The sequence below is a fragment of the Psammomys obesus genome, unplaced genomic scaffold (genome assembly GCF_907164565.1).
Source record: "Psammomys obesus unplaced genomic scaffold, mPsaObe1.curated_primary_1811, whole genome shotgun sequence".
In the NCBI taxonomy this organism is placed as follows: domain Eukaryota; kingdom Metazoa; phylum Chordata; class Mammalia; order Rodentia; family Muridae; genus Psammomys; species Psammomys obesus.
In genome coordinates, this window is record NW_026592118.1 from 19,971,539 (window position 1) to 19,992,077 (window position 20,539).

General features: G+C 37.1%; 1 protein-coding gene across 2 annotated transcripts in view; it reads right to left on the minus strand.

Moving 5' to 3' along the window:
- Hgf (hepatocyte growth factor) overlaps nt 1-20,034 on the minus strand; it is a 68,892-nt gene extending 48,858 nt beyond the window's left edge. The window contains exons 1-5 of one of the 2 annotated variants that reach the window (XM_055612969.1): nt 19,869-20,034; nt 13,075-13,240; nt 9,190-9,302; nt 7,571-7,685; nt 1,737-1,879 (exon numbers count right to left, since the gene is read on the minus strand). In XM_055612969.1, coding sequence (XP_055468944.1) covers nt 1,737-1,879; nt 7,571-7,685; nt 9,190-9,302; nt 13,075-13,240; nt 19,869-19,959 — 628 coding nt within the window. In that variant the 5' untranslated portion in view covers nt 19,960-20,034. The remainder of the gene's footprint in view (nt 1-1,736; nt 1,880-7,570; nt 7,686-9,189; nt 9,303-13,074; nt 13,241-19,868) is intronic. The other variant, XM_055612968.1, reaches the window with a different exon arrangement.
- Nucleotides 20,035-20,539: the final 505 nt, after the last annotated feature.

Sequence of the window (20,539 nt, forward strand, 5' to 3'; positions counted from 1 at the left end):
CTACAAGATGTTTCATGACCTCGAAATAGTTAAGAATATTAAGGAATTACACTCTCCTAAGGATAGCTAAAAAATGGGTGTTTTCAAATACTTCTTTCCTGGTGCTTTTCTTTAACATCACCTCTGAGAATAAATGTCAATGTATTTTGTAAGAAAAGGAGGGGTTTGAAAATCAAATCCCAATAAGAAGTAGGAAGATAATGCAAGAGCTAGGCTGTACAGTTTGAACCAATTACCTGCCCACAAAACTGCTTTCTCAGATCAAACAAAGCCAACAAATAAACCTTGCCAATGATTCTCAGTCTCAGAAAGTCATTGTTGTGGAGATTTCCCTAAAAGCAGGGGTTTATTTTCTTCCATGTGTAATTTGGAGACAAATATGAATTACAGACTTATTCATACAAAACAGACTTATTCATAATGTTATCACAGATAAGTTTATTATTTTTAAAAGTAAAGAAAACAATGAAGGTGTTGGAGGGAACAGAGTATGACACGGAATGGAAAGTAAGAATTTACAGAGACACACTGTCTGCAGCACATGACGTCAAGGATTTTAACTTAACTAGTCACAAATATATTCACCTTCACCATGGCAATTAGCTAACAATTCCTTTACTTGTTAGGTGATTAATAGCAACATAATATGAAATGAATATTCATGGAGGACATAGAAAATACTTGGTTAAGAAACAGATATGATAGCCTATTATAAAAATGGACAACATTCCATCAATCTCTTCCCTTTCCCAAGTACTTCAAAATCCTAATTAATCTGAAAATGATTTAATCTGCATTTCATCTCTATTTGTGAAATCATCAGGGTTTTACAGAATTGAAAAACCCAGCTTATTCTACAGCCAAATAACTGAGAAAAAATCAAACTATACACAATGCTGAGGTGCTCACTCTACTACCTTGTTGGTAATTCAGCTTTCCAGACCAAAAGAAAATACAGAGCTCGTTCACACTGAGGACACAGTGCAAGAGGAGAGAACACGGCTTAGGTGCTGAACTTCAAGGCAACTTGGGATCCAACTTTTAATCTCCTCAGATACTATTCTGAGGGGCACTGAGCACCAGTCAAGCCCCACACTTGGTTGCAGTCACAGTTCACCAAAATCACATGGAAACGTTGAGTTTCAGTGAACCCTGGCATACTGTCTCTTTAATCTACACAACCTAGGCTGTGATGCAGCAGAGTAGTTTTAAGCACATTCCTTCAGATGTGCAGGTGCTGGATGGCTAGCACCAGAACTACTAATAAACGGCTTGTTTTATCGAGATCAGTGCTTCCTTATGTTGTGGTAATCCCCAACCATAAAAATATTTTTGTTGCTAGCTCATAACTGTAATTTGCCACAGTTAAAATTTTTAATCTAAGTATCTGCTGTGTGACTCCCAAATGTTGACCTGGATTCTAGGTCCTCTATCGTGGTCTTTGGGAGCAGAGGTAGGTAGGCAAGTGAACAGGTAAGTGTCCACGGTTCCTTTCCCAGAAAAATGTTCCCTGGTGCTATTGAAATTCACATTGGTAGCTGGCTCTGTATCTTACAAGCATCTGCTGACCACAGGTTCGTGACACTCTGTGTGAGAACGCTCCCGTAACTATCTATACTTGCACTTGAATGAACAACACATTCATTGTTAACTGATTCGCTGCTGTTAGCCTTTAATGCGAGTTACAGTTCTACAGGTCGGGGTTAACACCCCATGTGATATTCAGGTTCATTTACCTTCTGAACACTGGGGAATGTCACAGACTTCGTAGCGTACCTCTGGATTGCTTGTGAAACACCAGGGTCCCCCTTCTTCCCCTCGAGGATTTCGACAGTAGTTTTCCTGTAGGTCTTTACCGCGATAGCTCGAAGGCAAAAAGCTAGTTTTAAAATGATAATCATTACAGTATAAGAGCATGCAACTTTACTGTTGGCCTGTTAATTATACTAGTTACTGGGTACATTTTTCCTAAAAATAGAGACACTTGACTATCTCATGTGGCTTAGTGTATCTGTACTTCAATTTTGCCATTTTCAATATTCTTAAAACACTTGAATTTATTAAAATTTACCCAACAGAACTTCTGTATCCCACATCCAATTAATAACTACTAGTTCATATATTTCCTCAAGCCCAAGTATCCTAGAATAGAATCGTATTTTATAAAATAACAAACTTAATACTCCAATCACAGTTAACAAATGCTCAGACAAGGCCACTCAGGAAAAACTGAGCCATCTCTGCAGTTGGCTCTCCAGACCTCACCCTTACATGCTGACCCAGAGCCATTATCTGCTTATATATTGCTTTCCTCAGGAGGACTCTCTCTCCCTCTCTCCCCAGCACTCTCTCTCTCTCTCTCTCTCTCTCTCTCTCACACACACACACACACACACACACACACACACACATACACATACACACACAATTTTGTTGCTTCACAGTTGAGAAAAAGATTGATGGCTTAGCCTAAACCAAGAATCCAGGATCAAAATAAGCATAAACACCACATTTAACTCTTTCTCATGCCAGCTGTGAGAGCCAAGCACATAGTTTTATCCCTCTAAACTATTAACTCGCCCATTTACCGAGAAAACCCAAACCTTGTAACGATTTTAGACTTTATGTGGTCATTTTTAGAAATTCAAAGAGATGATGGGTGGTTGACACTTAACAAATGACAACTATATTAACTATAATTAAGCACACACTATTCATTGTCACTGCCATAACCAGGAATCAAGTGGCTTGTTCTCTTCAAAGTTTTGAGGATGATGACGGAGATTGAGGCTTGGTGTTCTCAATTTTAGTGTATATTATTGGGTATGTTGAGATCAATTTAATAAATGCACCTAAAATATCTGAAGATGTTGCAATACCCTGTGACCCTCCAGAAAGAGAAAAGGTGGAAGCTTTTTGTTTTTGTAATGTTTACAGTATTTGGAGTCTATATCTGTCTGCTACAAAACATCCCAAGATAAGAACATCTGCTGTAGATAATACAAGCAAATCTTTTTTCAACCCAATCACATGTTCAGTAGTTAATTGGGCCTTTGCTAAAAGCCATTTCTACTCTATTGGCCTCAGATTTTGCATGAATACAAAATTTAAGATTTAAGTCTCTCAGTAGTTATGATTCAAATGTGTTTTCTATTCAGTGACATTCTCATTAAGAAATGGATATGCTAATTATCCTGAGCTGGTAATAGACATGAATCAAAATATCACATACTACACTTAGTTATTATATAGTGATCAAAAAGGAAAATGAGAAGAACATCTCATTTAAAAATAAAGATGTTATACCACAGAATAAATAATGGCTTGTATCATATTACAAGCAACATTTTACAAGATAAAACATTTGTCTGAGCATGAAGAAATCCCAGACTCAGTCTTTCTGAAGATACAGATCAGTGATGAAAATTAAATAGTCTATTCTAAGAAATTACTAAACATATGCAAGGAACCACACTAGCATTATGAGAGTTTAAGCAATGGGGAGGTTTATTTCAATAAATTGTTTATATCCTTACTTCCCCAGCATTTTAAATAGAAAATGAAAATAAAACATTGGGTCATGTACATGACAGGGGCTATATATAATTAAAGATAATTATAATTTTTAAAGTCTTAACAGAAATAAATTTTCAAAAAACAAGGCATGTGTCTTTCCTTAGTTGTAACCCCACCATTCTAGAATTTTGTGTCTATGTCTTGCGCTTCCATTATTGCCTGAAATATGCTTTCTTTTGTTTTGTTTGCACTTCTCCAAAAATTCATAGTAAATTAATAACAAAATATTATTTCTATCAGAAATAAAACGGACATTTGCTTTATATATCTGATGAAGTGACTCATCCTTGAAATTTATATAAGAAAATTCTGTTGTAACTGTTTATTAAGAAAAAGTATGGTAATATGAGTTATTAGTAATCATTATATCATATGTACATATTGCCTGCCTGGGTGGACATGAAGTTCCCCACCTACTTAATTATTTAACAGCAGGTTCATCAAAAGAATTCTATTTTACTTAAGAGACTAATGATTTCGGAGACTGAGACTGCAAGCAATGGCCTACATGGATATACATTATGTCCTCCCCATGTATATATTGTGGCTTCAAATTTCGTGTTTCTATGGAATTCCTGAGTGTGCAAACAAGTGAGTCACTGATTCTCTTGCCTTCTGTCAGGATCTGTTCCTTCTCTTTGTTTTCGCTGTCCAACTCTGATGTGATAGTTTTTGTTTTATCTTATATTTTATTTTGTTATATTTATTCTTATCTCTTAGAAGCCAGCTTGTTTTCCAATGAGAGGCAGAGAATGTGGATCCAGGTATGTGGGAAAGTGGGGAGGAACTGGGAGAAAAGGGGAACTATAATCAGGATATAATGTGTGAGGGGGGAAAATGCATTTTCAACTAAAACAAGGTTTAATCCATAAAATAAACAACAAAACAAAGTTTTGTTTTCCAGTAAAACAACAAAAAAGTTAAGAAAATTTTCGATACCTACAGTTTGGGGAATTATTGTTGCAGAGAGACTGAGGGGATGAGGTGGGCTTCCAGGGTATTTGTAGAGCCAAAGAACTAAAAAAGCTGTGAGGAAGCAGTGTGGTGGGATTTTGTTGTTGTTGTTGTTCGTTTGTTCATTTATATGTTTTGTTTTGTTTGTTTACTTCTTGGCTGGCTCTTTGATCACCTCCCCCTGAGGGGGAGCATCCTTACCAGGCCACAGAGGAAGACAATACAGACCTGATGAGACCCGATAGACTAGGATCAGATGGAAGGGGAGGAGGACCTCCCCTATCAGTGGACTTGGGGAGGGGCATGGGAGGAAAAAAAAGGAGAGAAGGTGGGTTTGGAAGGGGACAAGAGAGGGTGCTACAGCTGGAATACTGTATATCTATGAATAAATTGTAATTAATAAAAAAAATTTGAAGAATAATACAAATAAAAAGAATCAGAGAAAAGTAGAAAATTAAAGATAACCAAAAGAATAAGAAAAAAAGAAGAAGAAGAACCCATTGGAGTTGAAATTAGAAGATGAAAAGATGTGCTTTTTTGCATAATTATGAATCAGTTTACACCAAATTCTTCCTTAGGGCATAGAGGTTAGAGAGCTTCTCAATCCTTTATTTGGTGTTTTCGATCTTTCCCCCAAACTAGCTGGCTTTCGTTTGCATCCCAAGGTCTGATTATCTTCAAAATCACATCATTGGCCAAAAGGTGTAAAGCCTTACCCACTGTTTCACTTACAGGTGTTCATTAGACAAACGGTTCTGAGAATTGTTACACAAAAGGCCTGTGCCAGGCTGTAGGGCCTGTACTGGCTGTTATTCAGAAATACTATTTTTATCTCTGTCCTTGCTGTTAGCAATGTTTGAGAGAGATAAGTGAAGAAATACTTAAAACTGGGTTATGTCCAAATATACTCTAAACTATAAACTAGATTTCTGGGTGCTAGCTCCCTCCCCCCACTTTCTCCCGCTTTTAATATAAACTGTGTTCATAGGAAACTTGATCCATTCTATCATCTGCTTCACTAATGAATGCTAGGAGGCCAGTGAAGGGTATAGATGTAGATATCAGGTCACCTGATTTTCTGTTAAGCTTTATACTAATTTCAACATCTATCATCATCTTTCCATTAAGCCGTTTGTAAAATACTTCAATTTAGAAAGTCAACAATAAATCACTCTGCTCAACAAAAACATATTTCTTTTTTCCATTGCCCATAAAATTAATCTTTAGTTATCACCTAATTTGAAAGTGTTAAGCTATCATGAAACTATTCCAATAAAACTGCTAGTTGATGAAAATTAAATATTGCCCTCAGTAAATAAAAAGGGATGTGAATAATATACAGGATACTAAATCACAAGGAAACATTCCTTGGCAAAATATCTGATTGGATAGGAAAGCCAGTTCCCAGGGAGAACTATTTCACATTTACTCCTCTAAAAGAGAATGACAATCATAGAGAATTGAGGTTCAAATACAACTTCCCACAGGGAGTCCAGTGCACACTTCTGGTCTGAGGTAGGACTAATTTTGATGATATTCATTTGTTTGTGAAGAGCTAGGTTTAACTATACAACCAATGGGTTATCTTCAATATGAATACACCCAAGGGAGGACAAAACTAATTGTAATATTTGCTTTCTAATCTAGTGGTAATTCCATGTTTCAGAGACATTCCTTTATAACCATTGTATAACTTGGAAAATGTCTTGTTTCCTATTATTGAAACACTACAGAACTTGTCAACTTGGACAGTCACTAGCCAGCATTTATAAGGCAAAGCCCAAACGTTAAATTACGTCATGGGACAACTTAAATTTTATTTTATACATCAGTTTATCTGCTTACTAAAACAAAATCAATCGTCTTGCAAACATATGCTTTTTAAAAGGATGAAAGGAATGAACATCACATTTTGCTATTAGAGACAAGTCACAGCACATACACTATAGCATCCTGGAGGGTTGCTGTGTGTACTGGATGCAATGTAAAAACAGACGGGGCTTCTATAAGGGCAACATCACTTACCATCTGTAAAATCCTGAAGACACTAAGGTTGTTTGTTAAAACGCTAAGTTCTGGGGGCTACATTTACACTATCCAGCTAAGAACATAAAACTGTTCACTCTGTTATTTGTCTAAGGAACGTATGGAATAGTCTAGTTAACAGTCTACTGGGAACATGGACATGGTAAACTAGACCACCTACTGAAGTTTCTAACCAGGTAGAGCTGTTTAAAACCATCTGAGTTCTTACGGAAATTATTTGTGAAATGTGCCTGTAGATCATAGACCCATTTAGCTTTCTAGTGCCTGTGAAATGCTTGTTTCTCTCCATGAGGATTAAAATCCCAGAAACCTATGAATATTATCCTTTTTTGATCTTCAAATACTATTCTTTTGCTCTAGTTAATAAAGTTCAGTGTAAACATTTTGTGTCCAAGAAAAAAAAAATCTTTCCGGAGACTTTAGGCAACAGATGACATAAAGGTGAGGAAGATGGGCAACCTGGGGTGAGATGGGTTTGCTTCCTGGCTCTCAGCTTTATTGACACTTCAGAACAAATCTGGGAGCCTAAGATACCCTGGAGTCTTATCCCCACCCCTACTCTACAGGCTCTAATTTAATTGGTCTGTTTATACCTTGGGTAGTAGGAGATTCCAAGGTTTTCAGTGGGTCATTTTATCATTCAGTCAAAATTGAGATTTACTGAAGTGTAAACACGCCCTTTATGAGACCATGAGTCCTAATCAAGGTTTTTCCATGAGTTCCTAGTGCCCTCTCGCAGGCAAAGAAGCAGAGAGAATGCTTTCCAATAATATCTACAAATTGAGACACTGAGGTAAAACCAAAACTGCCAGACCACATTTAAACAATAAAATTTTTTAAATCTTTTTCTAAGAATTAAGCATGAATTCACATAATCTTTGGGCTAGCCTTGACTAAGTGACGATAGGGCAGGTTATCCCAGAGGACAAATGAGAGCAACTGTTCACATGCAGACAGGTGAGGATGTTCCCTCTTTTCTTCATGCTGTTCTTACCTGTGCTCGTGGGGGATCATGGAATTCCACGGCTGGCATTTGATGCCACTCTTAGTGATCGATACGGTCCCCTTGTAGCTGCCTCCTTTACCAATGATGCAATTTCTAATATAGTCTATTGAGGAACATAGACAAAAGTATTAGAGTTATGTGAAACACGGTTGTGCTTACTGGAGGGGAAAAATAAGAATCTACTCAAGCCTGTAAATCATTAACTCATGTAAATGGTTTCCAACAATACTGGAAGCTCTTGCCTAAACCTTCTACTATTATTTTTAACGTAATACAATAATACAAAATAATACAGAATAATAATACAATAATACAGAATAGTATATAGTACAGGCTAACTGCAGATTATTCTTCATCCTTAATTTGGATAAGTGTACATATTCAACTGGGTAGGCCACTGTGACTTGATTGAATAAATAGACTTTAATTAAAAAAAAAAACTTAAGTAACTTACAAATCTATTTTAAAGTTTGAAATAAAATGTAAGAAAATGAAACTGATTTGTCTTATCTGGCTTAGTAAAACTATGTGGGTTTGTTTCATCTTGTCTTATTCCCTCTCTCTGCCCCTCTCTCGCTCCCTGTATGTGTGTAGTTGTGGGTATGGGTGTGTATGTGTTTGCATGAAATATCTACACTGGGTTAGTTATTATCCACCATATTTTTGCTAATATTTCAGCTTCTAATTTAGAAAACTGAATTTTAAACATGAGCATATTAGTGATCAGACAATTGGATGTGCAGCTAGCCAACTAGGGGAAGATTGAACCAAAAAAAAAAGACTGGTCACTAATTGCAGCTCAGATATGTGAAATTTTGAGGTTACGTAAAAATTGTCTTATTTTCTGCTATTAGCTTTAATTTAAACATCCATTCAATCAACATAAAGGTGTCTATATTTGGCATCCATATTCTAATTCTAGAGGGCACAATGTTCTTTTTTGTAAAAAAGTTAATAAAAAGGATTATTTTCAATTCATAATTGTTCTTTTATGTGATGGAATATTTAATCTGTAAAATGTATCTTTAATATTCTGTAATTGTCCCATTGGTATATTTTTGCTTTTAAATTATATAAATACTTTATTTACCATATCATATGTAATAGGATACCACATAATAGACAAATTAAGAAACAATTTCAATTCCTCACTCAAACAACTTTTCATGCACGTATATATGAATCCAACTTATTTTCCTGAAATGTCCATGCTTTGTCATCACCAATCACCATTATGACATAAGCTAAAGTTGTTATAATTTAAAATACTATCTTACTATCTTAACCTTACAGTTTGTCACAATACAAGGTACCTTGATCTAAAAACCTAAATGACATGTTAGAATACGAATGCAGAAAAGACCAACTGAGGAGGGGAAAGATTTAAATTAAGGGAAGTCTGGAGAACACAGCTTTTCACTAAAAGTTATATGCTAACAGCCATCATATAGTCAGGTTTCCACTTTCCTCAATCTTAATCAATGATTGACTGTGACACAGATCAGAATCTGACCAAAACATCTGCAGGAAAGACCTCTGTGGCAAGAAATAACAATTATGCTTTATCCTTTATTTGGCTATGTAACTCTTATGAAGAATGCAGTTACCTTTGTTTTCATAGAGGTCAAATTCATGGCCAAACCCTTTTTTCACTCCAGTTGACATACTATTGTAAGGGAACCAGAAGCATCGTTTTCTTGTCTTATCAAAAACAAAGGCCCTGAAAAAGATAGCTGAATGAAAAGAAGGAATACTACAATTTAACAGTTTTTTTTTTTTTAATGGGCATATGGTTTACCAAGGATGACACATAGAATGAGGCATTATTACATAGCAAAATAATACAGTGGTGTGTGTGTGTGTGTGTGTGTGTTTCCTATTTTGATGGAGCAAATAAGAAAGACAAAATGAAGGTTTTGTAGGTACAGATTAGAAAACCAAATCAATACCCTGTAGGAAGTTTTGACATTAATCTCTATAGAAAAATAAAGTCTTCACCAAGTAAATCATTACAAAAATAACAATACCCAGATTATTTCAGAAGGCTTTTACTATTTTTGTAAGTGCTCCGTTAGTTAGAAATTTTGTTTGTATTCATATGCAAATGATTATATTTAAGATATTATAATTAGCTTACAAAGCTTTTAAGTATACACATATATTCTAAAATGATGTATCTTCTGGGCCTCATGATATAGCCCTGCATTTCCAGCTATGTTGATGCTGAGATTGGAGTAATATATTTGAGGCCTATATAAACTTACAGAGTAAGTTTAAGGCAGATATGAACAACTTTGCAATACCCAGCCTCAAAGCAAAACAAAAACGTGAAATGCCTAGAAATATGGATCAGTGGGAGGGATTCCCTAGTGTGGACAAGGACTTAGATTCAGCCCTCAGTCCTTCAAATAAAATAACTCAAATTGTATTCCTTATGCTGCCTTAGGCCAAGTACTGAGGCTTCAAACACAGATAGCTTTGTGCTGCTTCTACTCTCAGGCGAAGAAACTTCTTATGGAATTAAGCAATGCTTAATGCACAGACTCATCCTGCCCAAAGCATTGAGAATAAGTGACTGCAGGAACCCACCATTGCCTAGGCTCATGAAACAGCATAGAAAAGCGGGGTGGGAGAGCAAAGCTAGAAGATGGAGAGGAGGGCTATTAAATTATGTTCCTTGGACACAAACTGACTCTTCCATATAGGAATTCATAGCAGCTCTTGCTGCCTACACTAGACCAAGCCAGTTGAAGATTCCAGCATGGAAGCCAGGTATGGTGGCACAGGCCTGTAATTTCAGCATTGAGGGGGCAGAGACAGGAAGATTTCTGTGAGTTTGAGTCCAGGAGAGCCAAGTCTACACAGAGAAACCCTGTCTCGAAAAAAAAAAAAAAAAAAAAGAAAGAAAGAAAAGAAAAGAAAATTCCATGATGGATACGGGATCCTGATGATGTACCTACCTGAGAGGCCATGGCCGGTTGTTAGCTAATAAGGGAGTAAGGTTAATTGTTCATTCAGGAATGTAGTTACTGGTAGAATGCATGTGTCTCGGTGGACAGCCCAAAGCCAATCACATAGATAAGTCCTACAAATTGAACATAGTAGGAATTTGGGAGGAAGGTGCTCTAGGAACCCTGAGAAGAGTTGGAAGCACTGGAACTGAATATGACCAAGGTACATTGTAAACATATAAGATATTTTTGTGGAAAAAAAAATGTGTTAAGCAAATCACAACCCCCCAAAGAGTGTCTTAGGAAAGAAAATCCTGAAATGAAATGTTTGAAAACTGTCACATATAATATCTTTGCTTGGTGAATCATAAAATGTCGACTTTACTAAAGAGAATGCAAATCCAACTGTAAGGATGCTATCTTTCTAAGTCAATGTTCCCTAAATAAGTTTATCCGCATACGCATTTTATTTCAAAACCTATTATCACTAGAGAATATGCTTTCAATGCATGTTCTTATAGAAGATGTCAACATGCCATGTCCCCATCATTCCTGTAGCCAATATGTTGCTTTTCCCATTACTAGTATTTGCAAAAACAAACTGATAAATGCCAAAAAATACTTTAAATTTTTAAAGCAATTTCAACCGGAAAAGTAGGATTTCTAGTTTACAGAACTTTTTCTTTTCCTCTAAGAGCAATCTCTCAAAAACATGTTTCTATATTATTTTAAACTTCCGTAAGAAGTGTGTGGGACCATCACATTCTCTATGCTAAATTTTTCTCTACATTTACCTTAGCCTAATTTTCATTCTCACCACTAAAAGTCCACACTGAAATGTGCTTCTCCTATTGACATTCCTATATCCTTCAACCCTGAGGAGGGAAGACACAGTTGCCAACAGCAGTCTCCATGAATTTACACAGCTCAGATGTTGACTGAGAGTAATTTTTCCTCCTTTATTTTCCCCAATCTCAAGGCTTTTATACAAAAGTCAGAACGAAACACAAATATCCTCAGGATAAGCTTACAAATCCAATTCCCACTACTGTTGCCAGGAAATGTCTTTCTGAGAGTGGCAGTTTGGCTTTAAAAATAGAAATGAGATAGTCTTTCTTCTGCCTGAGCCTGCTGAAGACCCTCTGTGACCATGCCCTTCCCTACAGACTCATAATCATCATTTCTTTGAGACAGGGAAGACTAAATGAGAACTTCTCACCAAGAGATCTCTGAACTTTTTATTCCCATAAAAAGGCAACTGTGAAAATAAAATACGTAAGAATTGAACATTGATAATTTTTTGTGAAAATCTCATGTTTTAAAACTATGAACAGAATTCAGGGCCTTTCGTGTTCTAAACAAGCACGCCGACACTATGCTGAGCTACATCACAGCTATGTAATCTTTGCTTTAACAATTAATTTATTGTAAGAGAGAGAGAGTGTACCGGAGTGTATGTGTATCACACTTATACAGGTGCCTTTGGAAGCCAAAATAGGACATCAGATCCCCTGGAATTGGTTACAGTTGATGGTGGGATCTCTGATGTGGGTTCTGGGAATCAAATCATATCCTTTGCAAAAGCAGCAAGTACTCTTAAACCACCAAATTATCACTCCAGCACCCAGCTATACAATGTTATTTTTTTAAGGGAGAGAATAGAAAATAAACGAAGGAAAACAAAATGTTTTTGAAAAACAAAGGCGGCGTCAGTGGGGAGTGAGTGTGTGTGTGTGTGTGTGTGTGTGTGTGTGTGTGTGTGTGTGCAGCTTTGTATCAAGGCCTGTCTTGAACTCATAGTGGTTGGCTTCCTGTGTTGAGGCATTATAGGGTGTACCACCACACTTTTTCAGGAAATGTGTTTTTATGGTCATTTGGAAGAAAACTGGCAGGAAATATTCACCTTGCTATGTCAAAACTGTAAGATTTCTCCTCTGAGGTCACTGACAAAATAATAACGGGGACTTTCAGGAGATAAGAACTTCTCTACTTGAAGCAACCCCAAGCCTCTGAGTGGCTCCATCACTTTCCAGCAAACCTTTCTCATCACTCTCCCCTAACTTCTTTGAAGCACTCTCTGCTGCTGACACCAGTCACTCTAGGTTTTTATATAATTCTCTCAACACCTTTTATTTAAATCCCAACAGACATGACATAAGTTGCAGTAGATTTTGGCTGTTGCCCAGTTCCTAACCAGAAAATCCTTCCACTGATCTGCTATGGAAGAAAACAAGAGACACAATATTTTAGAATGACACTAAGATAGAAGTCAATTCAGCTGGATTTTAGTTCAGTGTTAATTGTTCAAGATCCACAGCCAAAGCAACTGTGTACTTTGAAAAACAGTTTTCAGAGCCTTTCACACTCATTCAGAGTTTCCATCGGCTGAGAGCTATGTCTGCTGTTGTAATGAGTTAAAGCTAGAGTCAAATTTATTCTAAAGGACTAATTGCATTGGCTACAAAAAGGGAAGAGGAAATATTATTATTATATACTTACTTTATTGGAAAATTATTCAATATGCAAAATGAAGTGACTTACTTGCAAATGAATGATAATCCCTTATTCCTGCTACATCTGTTGGCACATTCATCTGCAGAGTTCATCTTTTTTGTTTTAATCTTCATTAATGGGTCATTCTTGATGAGAGTAGTTTTTGCTGACTTTTTGAATTCATGGAGTGTATTTCTTCTTTTCTTCTGTCCTTCTAGCAATACAAAAATTAAATAATTCATTGTGAAAGAAATGCTTTTGATGATTATGGAGGAGGAAATTCCTTAAGGAACATCTTCAAGATAATGATTTTATAGGGCAACACAGTATACCTCTAGGCAGTAGGATAGAGTTGGGTGAGGATGTATAAAAGCAAGAGAGATGAACATTATAATTATGTAAAAACAGATACTTGCTATGTAAATTCATTAATCTACATCATTTCAAATGAAAGATGCATTGAAAAATTGGGATAAAGTTCACCCCAACGAAGAAATAACCCTAAAGAATAATTATTTCAAAATTAGGACAAAACTCACCCTAAAGAAACGCTGCACTCCAGACAACAGAGAATCAAGTATCAGAGCCAGAAGCATAGCATGCCATGCTTTGTAATTAAACTGTTCATTCTCCCCTACGCTGGTTTCTTATGGAAGCTGCAGTGCTAAACAAGTAAGTCTATGCAAAGACAAGCAAGACACTCCTCACTAAAAGCTCTGCACTGGGCACGTTCTTCTGACTTGCCCTTGAGTGCTTCATATTATACATATTTTTGCCCCTTTCCTCTTGTTTTTGTACAAAATGCATTCAGTGTTGGGGACACTATTTCTCAATTTCATGAAACTGTTTATGTTGAAACCAGGCCAAACACTGTTAATCAAATGTATGTGAAGCTTTAGCCTTTAATGTAACAAATTCATTTTTCTTCATGAATGGGAAAGACCCATAGATAGCATGGAACTTAATATATACCTGAAAAACAGAAGCAAGACATTCTGAAGTTCTTACATTTTTGCATAATTTGAAAGTAAAAAGAACTGGTTCTCTTATTCTTAATTTCCTAAAAAATACCCCAATCTAATACTAGTCAAACTAATAAGGAACAATCACCTATCACCTAAATGTTGTGTAACAAGTTTGGAGCTATGCACATGTGCATGTCAATTAATATAATAGCACTTATCACAATGGCAGTTGAATAACTTTATTTTTTAGCTGGAGGTCACTAAAGGCATAGGGGGAAATTAACTGACTACATTGAAGGGTTCAGATTGGAGACCCCGAGGCCTCGCTTTGGAGCTAGCACTCGGCACCACTTACGTTGTCATCTTTTATCTAAGAATGGCTAAGAATGTATGTGAAAATGTGATTGATAAACATTTCCCGCAGATTTGGTTCAGAGCTATCAGTGGAAGAGAAGCTTGGATGCCACAGCAGGAAATGCATTCCCGGTCTTCAAATGTGGTGAAAAGTGTGAAGCAAAGAGGACGAAGCTTTCTGTGCAGAAAACGTGGAAATGTGACCAAGAGCGGCATCACAACCTGTTTGCCAGAAATCGCTGGCTCCTTTTAGTTGACCTAGCATGCTGATGCTGCTCAGTATTGTCTATCTTAACCTCAAGTCTACAAAAAGACAAAAAATGTGAAGTCTCTAAAGTCCTAGTTCTTTGCAAACTTCCAGAGCACAGACTCCAACAAATCCCCAGAGAGATGCTTTTCTTGGCCCATAAGATAGAACTGCTATGATGTGAGAGATTCTGTTTAAACAACAACAACAAAAAACTTTGTTGTATACATTCAATCAAATAATCTATGCCATTTATGTTATGTCATGCATGCTCTTAATAGTTTTTAATGTATTATTGGATGTTATTAATAGTACATTATTTAATGAGTGCGGGGTCCAAATTCCTTTCATAACATTGACAGTCAGCTGAAGCTGAGATTTTTATTGACTTGCCAAATGACTTTGTTTAATTATGTAAAAATTTAAGACAATTGGTCAATCTATAAAAGGAAAGCTAAGTTAATGCGTGGAGTTGTTTGAGCTAAAATCATTAAGTAAAATTCGAGAACACAATTAGAATTGACAGAAAATTATTTTTTTGGAGTTTTGGTATTGTTTTAGAAATCTCATCACTTAATTTCCAATATAACTGTTATTCTTACAAGAAAGAAAGGCATGATGCTTTTCTGATTGAATCTGATTGATTTCTGTCATAGAATCTCATTGACGGGAGATAATTTTCCATCATGACTTTCTCCTCCTGTGACCTTATTTCACTACTTCTTTGGTATTCCTGATTACTTCACAGTATGATAATAATTTAATTCCTTATAAATTTAAATATTTTCTGTAAGTGATAGGAGTGTACATTGAGAAGGATCTATTTTAAAAATAACTTTAGCCAAAATTGACTATAATACATATACATATATATGTATATACATATAATACATATATGTAAATTCTGCCAGCTAAAAATATGGCATTGGTCTTATCTACAGTGTGCTTTTGTATCTGTCTAAGGGTTAAATAAGAACATAAAAGTAACTCCAGAATAGCTAATTATCAGCATTAAATTCCTAAGGCATTTTAGTAATTATCAGTCAAAACAGAGCCTCTGCTCAGTGCCATATAAAAGAGTGAAGACTGTTCTGTAGAAAAGAGGTCTCTGCAGCCATTGGCTCTGATTAGTTTTACAGATCCTCAGTTGTCCTATTGAAATGTGTTAATGGATGGTTTTGCCTCATAAAACAAGCTACTCTTGCTTGCTAGTAAGACTTCTATAACTAAAGATCAAAAAAGCATTCTGAAAACTAAATAAATCCCTAATCTCCCTTTATTGTGCAATAAGTAGAAGAGGCAGTGCTTCCATGCTAATAAGGACCAATCAGAACCAGATACTAAGAACCCCTCGGCACCGGGACATGTGAACTTTCCCTCATAACTCAGTCTGTATACTGGATCAGTAACTAATTACTCAAAACTATGAAATTTAGAGTACCTATACATCATTTAATCCATGCATCTATAAAACTGATTTCTTCTTCAATAAGAGAAAAAAAAAAAGTCAGAACAGAAGTCATTCAAACTCAGCATATGAAAATGAAATTCCTTCACTGAAAATAGATTTCACTCTCTTCCACATGTATCAACTAATGCTTGTTTTGCCAAAAACAATTAAAAAGCCAAGCTTAATTTGGGGGGGGAAACTAAAAAATAGGTTCATATCAGATTTTTCTCTACTATTTTTTAATGTGTCTGTTAGTTAAGGTGTATAAACAGAAAACTGAAATGAAATCAAAGATAAGAGACTGCTGCAAATCTGTCAAGCTTTCCTACATTTTAAATTGTGTTCCTTTCTCTGCTCCCAACTTAGGAAAATATTCTGGAGGACGCATTTCCTGAACAACCTGAAGTCTCTGTTTTAGAACTAAAGTCATGAGGATCCTAGTGAAAACCTATAAACAAAAAGCAGGGTCAAGCATATCAAGGTGGTTGAGGAAAGACACATTTTTCCCTCTGGTCCCTGGGCCTCACTCATTTCTCTCAGTACCTCATATATTTTCTTCTGTGTGGAAGAACCATGGACTTCAAAGGAAAGTAATGCAAAGAAAGGATTTGCAGGGTGTGGAAAGAGCAGGAATCTGGCTCCCCATAGCCAAAAAAACAAAAAATACCACAAACCAAGAACCTTACCCACATGATTAGCAATTAACAATTTGCACTGGCAAGATGTTAAGAGGAAAGTTTTGAAATAACTGATGGATGTTAATGGTTGTGACTGGAGACTTTTAACTCCTAAAGACAGAATCACTAAAAAAAAACCCGATTTCCACTGTTTCTATGTAGGACTCAGACTTCACTGTTTGACAGTAATGTGCTTACCCTTCTTAGAGAAGCTAATTTCATGGTAAATGAAGACAGTGAGAAGGAAGAGACCAGCAGATTTAGTAAGTACTGGTAGCTAAGAAGTAACCTAATCCTCTCTCTCCAGAAGATTTGTAGAATAAAGTGATCATAGTGAGGTTTCAAGTCTTCCCCTCCTTTCTACTTCCTTTTCTGTAATTCCTTACTGTTAATGCCCCATCCTGCTCTCCCTCTCCTCTGTCCTTTTCTGCCTGGAACTCTTTTCCACACAGCAAGTAACCACACTGAAGTGCAACTACTCCTGTCCTGTTCATGCAAAACACTCAGCTGTTGCCTCCAATATTTACAATATGGCATCAGTGCTACTATTTTATCCGATCTTGCTCTGTCAACTACAATCTATGCTCCCACTAGGGACCCAGTACACCAGTCCTAATAGGTGACCTTCACTTGCTGTCTGTAGGTCTTTTTGGAACACCTCTTACACCTTCTTACATCAGCATTTCAGGCAACTTGGAATCTCCTGACAAGGCTACCACTCATGCATGCTGTGACTCATCTTCTCATCCTTGACTTGGGTACCATATACTTTAGAACTGGCTTAAACACTAAACTAATAAACCCTTAAATATGCTGTAACGACAATTTCTAGCACAGAAATTTTGTTTTGTTTTGCTTTTGGCTAGTGTTGGTTAGTTTTTATTACTTAGCCAAATGAAGTTTCAAAAGTATTTTTGAGCTGATTGCAGCATTGCAGACTTCAGTCTAAGGGGAAAGGATTAATGTATTTCTTTCACTTAGAATTCAGAAATTTCCGTTAAGTTCCTTAACTAACTGAGTTCAGTTCAATTCCAAAGATACAATTATGATGTTCAGACCTTGATTTTCACGTGTCAGAGAATCAGAGAATACAGATTTTCTCAGAACTAAGTGAATTTCACTTTGCAACTTATCCCTTAGCCCTGTAGCTCAACAAATATAGGTTCCTTCCCATTTGTTCACCTTTGGTTCCCTTGGGTATCAGGTATTCATTTAATGTTTAATTTTCCTAGTCAAAGTATCCAATAATCGCTTAAAAGATTTAGTGTAAGGGAACAGACGGAAATTCTATGTGGTACATCAACTCCTATCAAAGCTTCTTGGATCATCCATTTCAAATGTTTCTCAAGAAACTTCTTAATAAAGTATCTGCATATAATGCCTTCTATTCATGACTCCGTACAAAAAAAAATAATAATAATAGAGCATTCTCTTACTTCTGAAGAATAACCACTCAAGTAACAACAGCAAACTAAATGTTCAAGAGTAAACAAAATTTCAAGGAACAAATTCTAATTGCATTTTCTGAGAAAGCTGCCCATCTCCATTATGGAAGTTGTTTAAAACAGGAAAACTGTTAAAGCAAGGTTGCACACACAAAAAGGTGGGCCCTCTTTTGATGACAATTTTAGCAGTATCCATTTCAGGAATTATTCATAACATATATCTGTAATTCCCAACGGGCCTCTCCTGGCTTGCCAGCACACTTTCAGGCTACTCTCTGTATGCTCAGGAAACGCAGTCATTTCAATGTTAGCCAAAGTGAAATATAATTACAAATGTATATCTCCTGCCAAAACTCCATAATGCATGCCAAAAAACAAATAGACATTGTCTATGGTCGATCTACTGTTTGGGTTTTCTAAACTGAGATCTTACATTAGCTCAGCTGAGCTCAGGTAACCAAACTTTAAGGCAACAACATTTTAATCTTTGAAAAGGGAAATCAGCAAATAGGACCAAGATTAAAACTCATGCTAACATCCCTAAACTAGTAATGTCTTAAAGATCTACTTTCATATGACATAACTTTAAGTTCTTTTCCATTTCTTCAGGAATCTTTACCTATATCCCATCAAAGAATCATTTCCATAGTGTCTTTTTTTTTTTCCCAATGCAGAAGAAACAGGTGGGTTCAATATTTCTTACTAGCACTGGCTATTTCTTGTATTGCATCAGATACTAGACCAGAGGTGTGATAATTATCATAGTGAACTCATTCCAAATTACTAAGGTGTTTCTTAGTTTTCTCAACTTTAAAAAGTCACCTATCTGCTATCTGGGCATTTATTTATTATTTATAGTCTTTATTTCTCTGCGCCTACCCTGAAGTTCAGTGCCTTCTTCTGCTGGCATCCCAGGGCAGCCAGGACAACCATAACACAACTAATACAGATGCTTCCTCTACTCTTGATAACAAGAGAAAATGTCCTATACCAGCAGATGTGATCCCTAAATGCCCAGGAAATCTGAACCAGTCCAAGTGTCTCCTCCCCAGTCTGCAAATAGGAGGACAGAGGGACAATTCTGCTGCATCTCTCCAAGTCACAGAAGTGTTCTTCCCTGCACTGCAGCATCAAGGGCAATCATCCATACCCCGGAGAGAAGGGGAGCTTGGAAAGGAAAGCTTTCTGTTTCATTTTTATAACATGCATGTACTCAGAGCTTAATCTGCCTCCTCCAAATGAAGACCTGCATACTGTCATGATTTGGACCTGAGGGTTGACCGGCTAGACCCTTATAGGAAATTCTCCTTTTGGGAAATCATGAGTCCCTGGTTAGATTGACAATCAGTCTCCTCTCTTCAATTCAAAAATCTGCCTTCGTTTCTAAACTTGGCCAAACCAGGAAAGTTCCAGCCAGTGTTAGCACTTCATTCCTATCCCATAATTCCGGACTGCTTAGCTAAATGAGGTGGGGCCTGGTGGGGGTGGGGGTGTCACTGAGGGATGTTAATTATTTTACATGTTTTTTCGAAACAGAAAAGGAATGTCAAAAGAAAGCATAATGAGAGGTTTGGAAGCCCCACACCACACATGGAATTAAGAAAGGATGCTGGAAATAGGATAGAGAGTTTCTTGGAAGGAAAGAGCAAGGTCAGCAGGAGACTTAAAGGAATCACAATCTCCATGAAGCAGGAGTAAACTTACCTGCAAAGGGGATGGCGACAGGAAGCAGGAGGAGGTGCAGAAGGGCATGCTGGAGCAACAGGACCGGCAGAAGTTTGGTCCCCCACATCATGCTTGCAGTTCGAGCAGGCTGATCCCTCTGCAGGAGATGCCGGGCTGAAAGAATCCTGTTGCAAGCCCCGGTCGGTTCTGAGCTGCTTTTATTGCGATGAGCTAAGTTTGTTGTGTGATTAACTGGAAAGATCTAGGTCTGAACTCCCTCTTACGGTAAGAAACTGTTTAACAACAGCCCTTAACTCTCTTCCAGCCCCTTCCTTTCCTCAACCCCCCCCCCCCCCACCGCACCCCGCCCCCCCCCCCCCCCCCCCCCCCCCCCCCCCCCCAAGAAACTTACAAAGCAAAGGTCACCTGGCCCGAGGCCAGCTGCAATTTGGAAGCTTGAGCTCCAGATCCTTGTGGCTCCTATCCGAGTAGGGAAGGGAGGAGTAAGGCTCAGCCCAATCGCTAAGTCAAGGCACAGGCAGAACACCAATTCACCCCGTTTGAACAGGAAAATGCATGTGTTTACATATCTATGTGGGAAAAGAGGAAGGGGAAGCCGCGTAAGAAGAAAACCAAGCAGCCCTTCTGCCAAATGAACCCTCTGCCAGTTTACAGTGCTGGAGAGGTCCAGGGATGAACACTGACCCCAG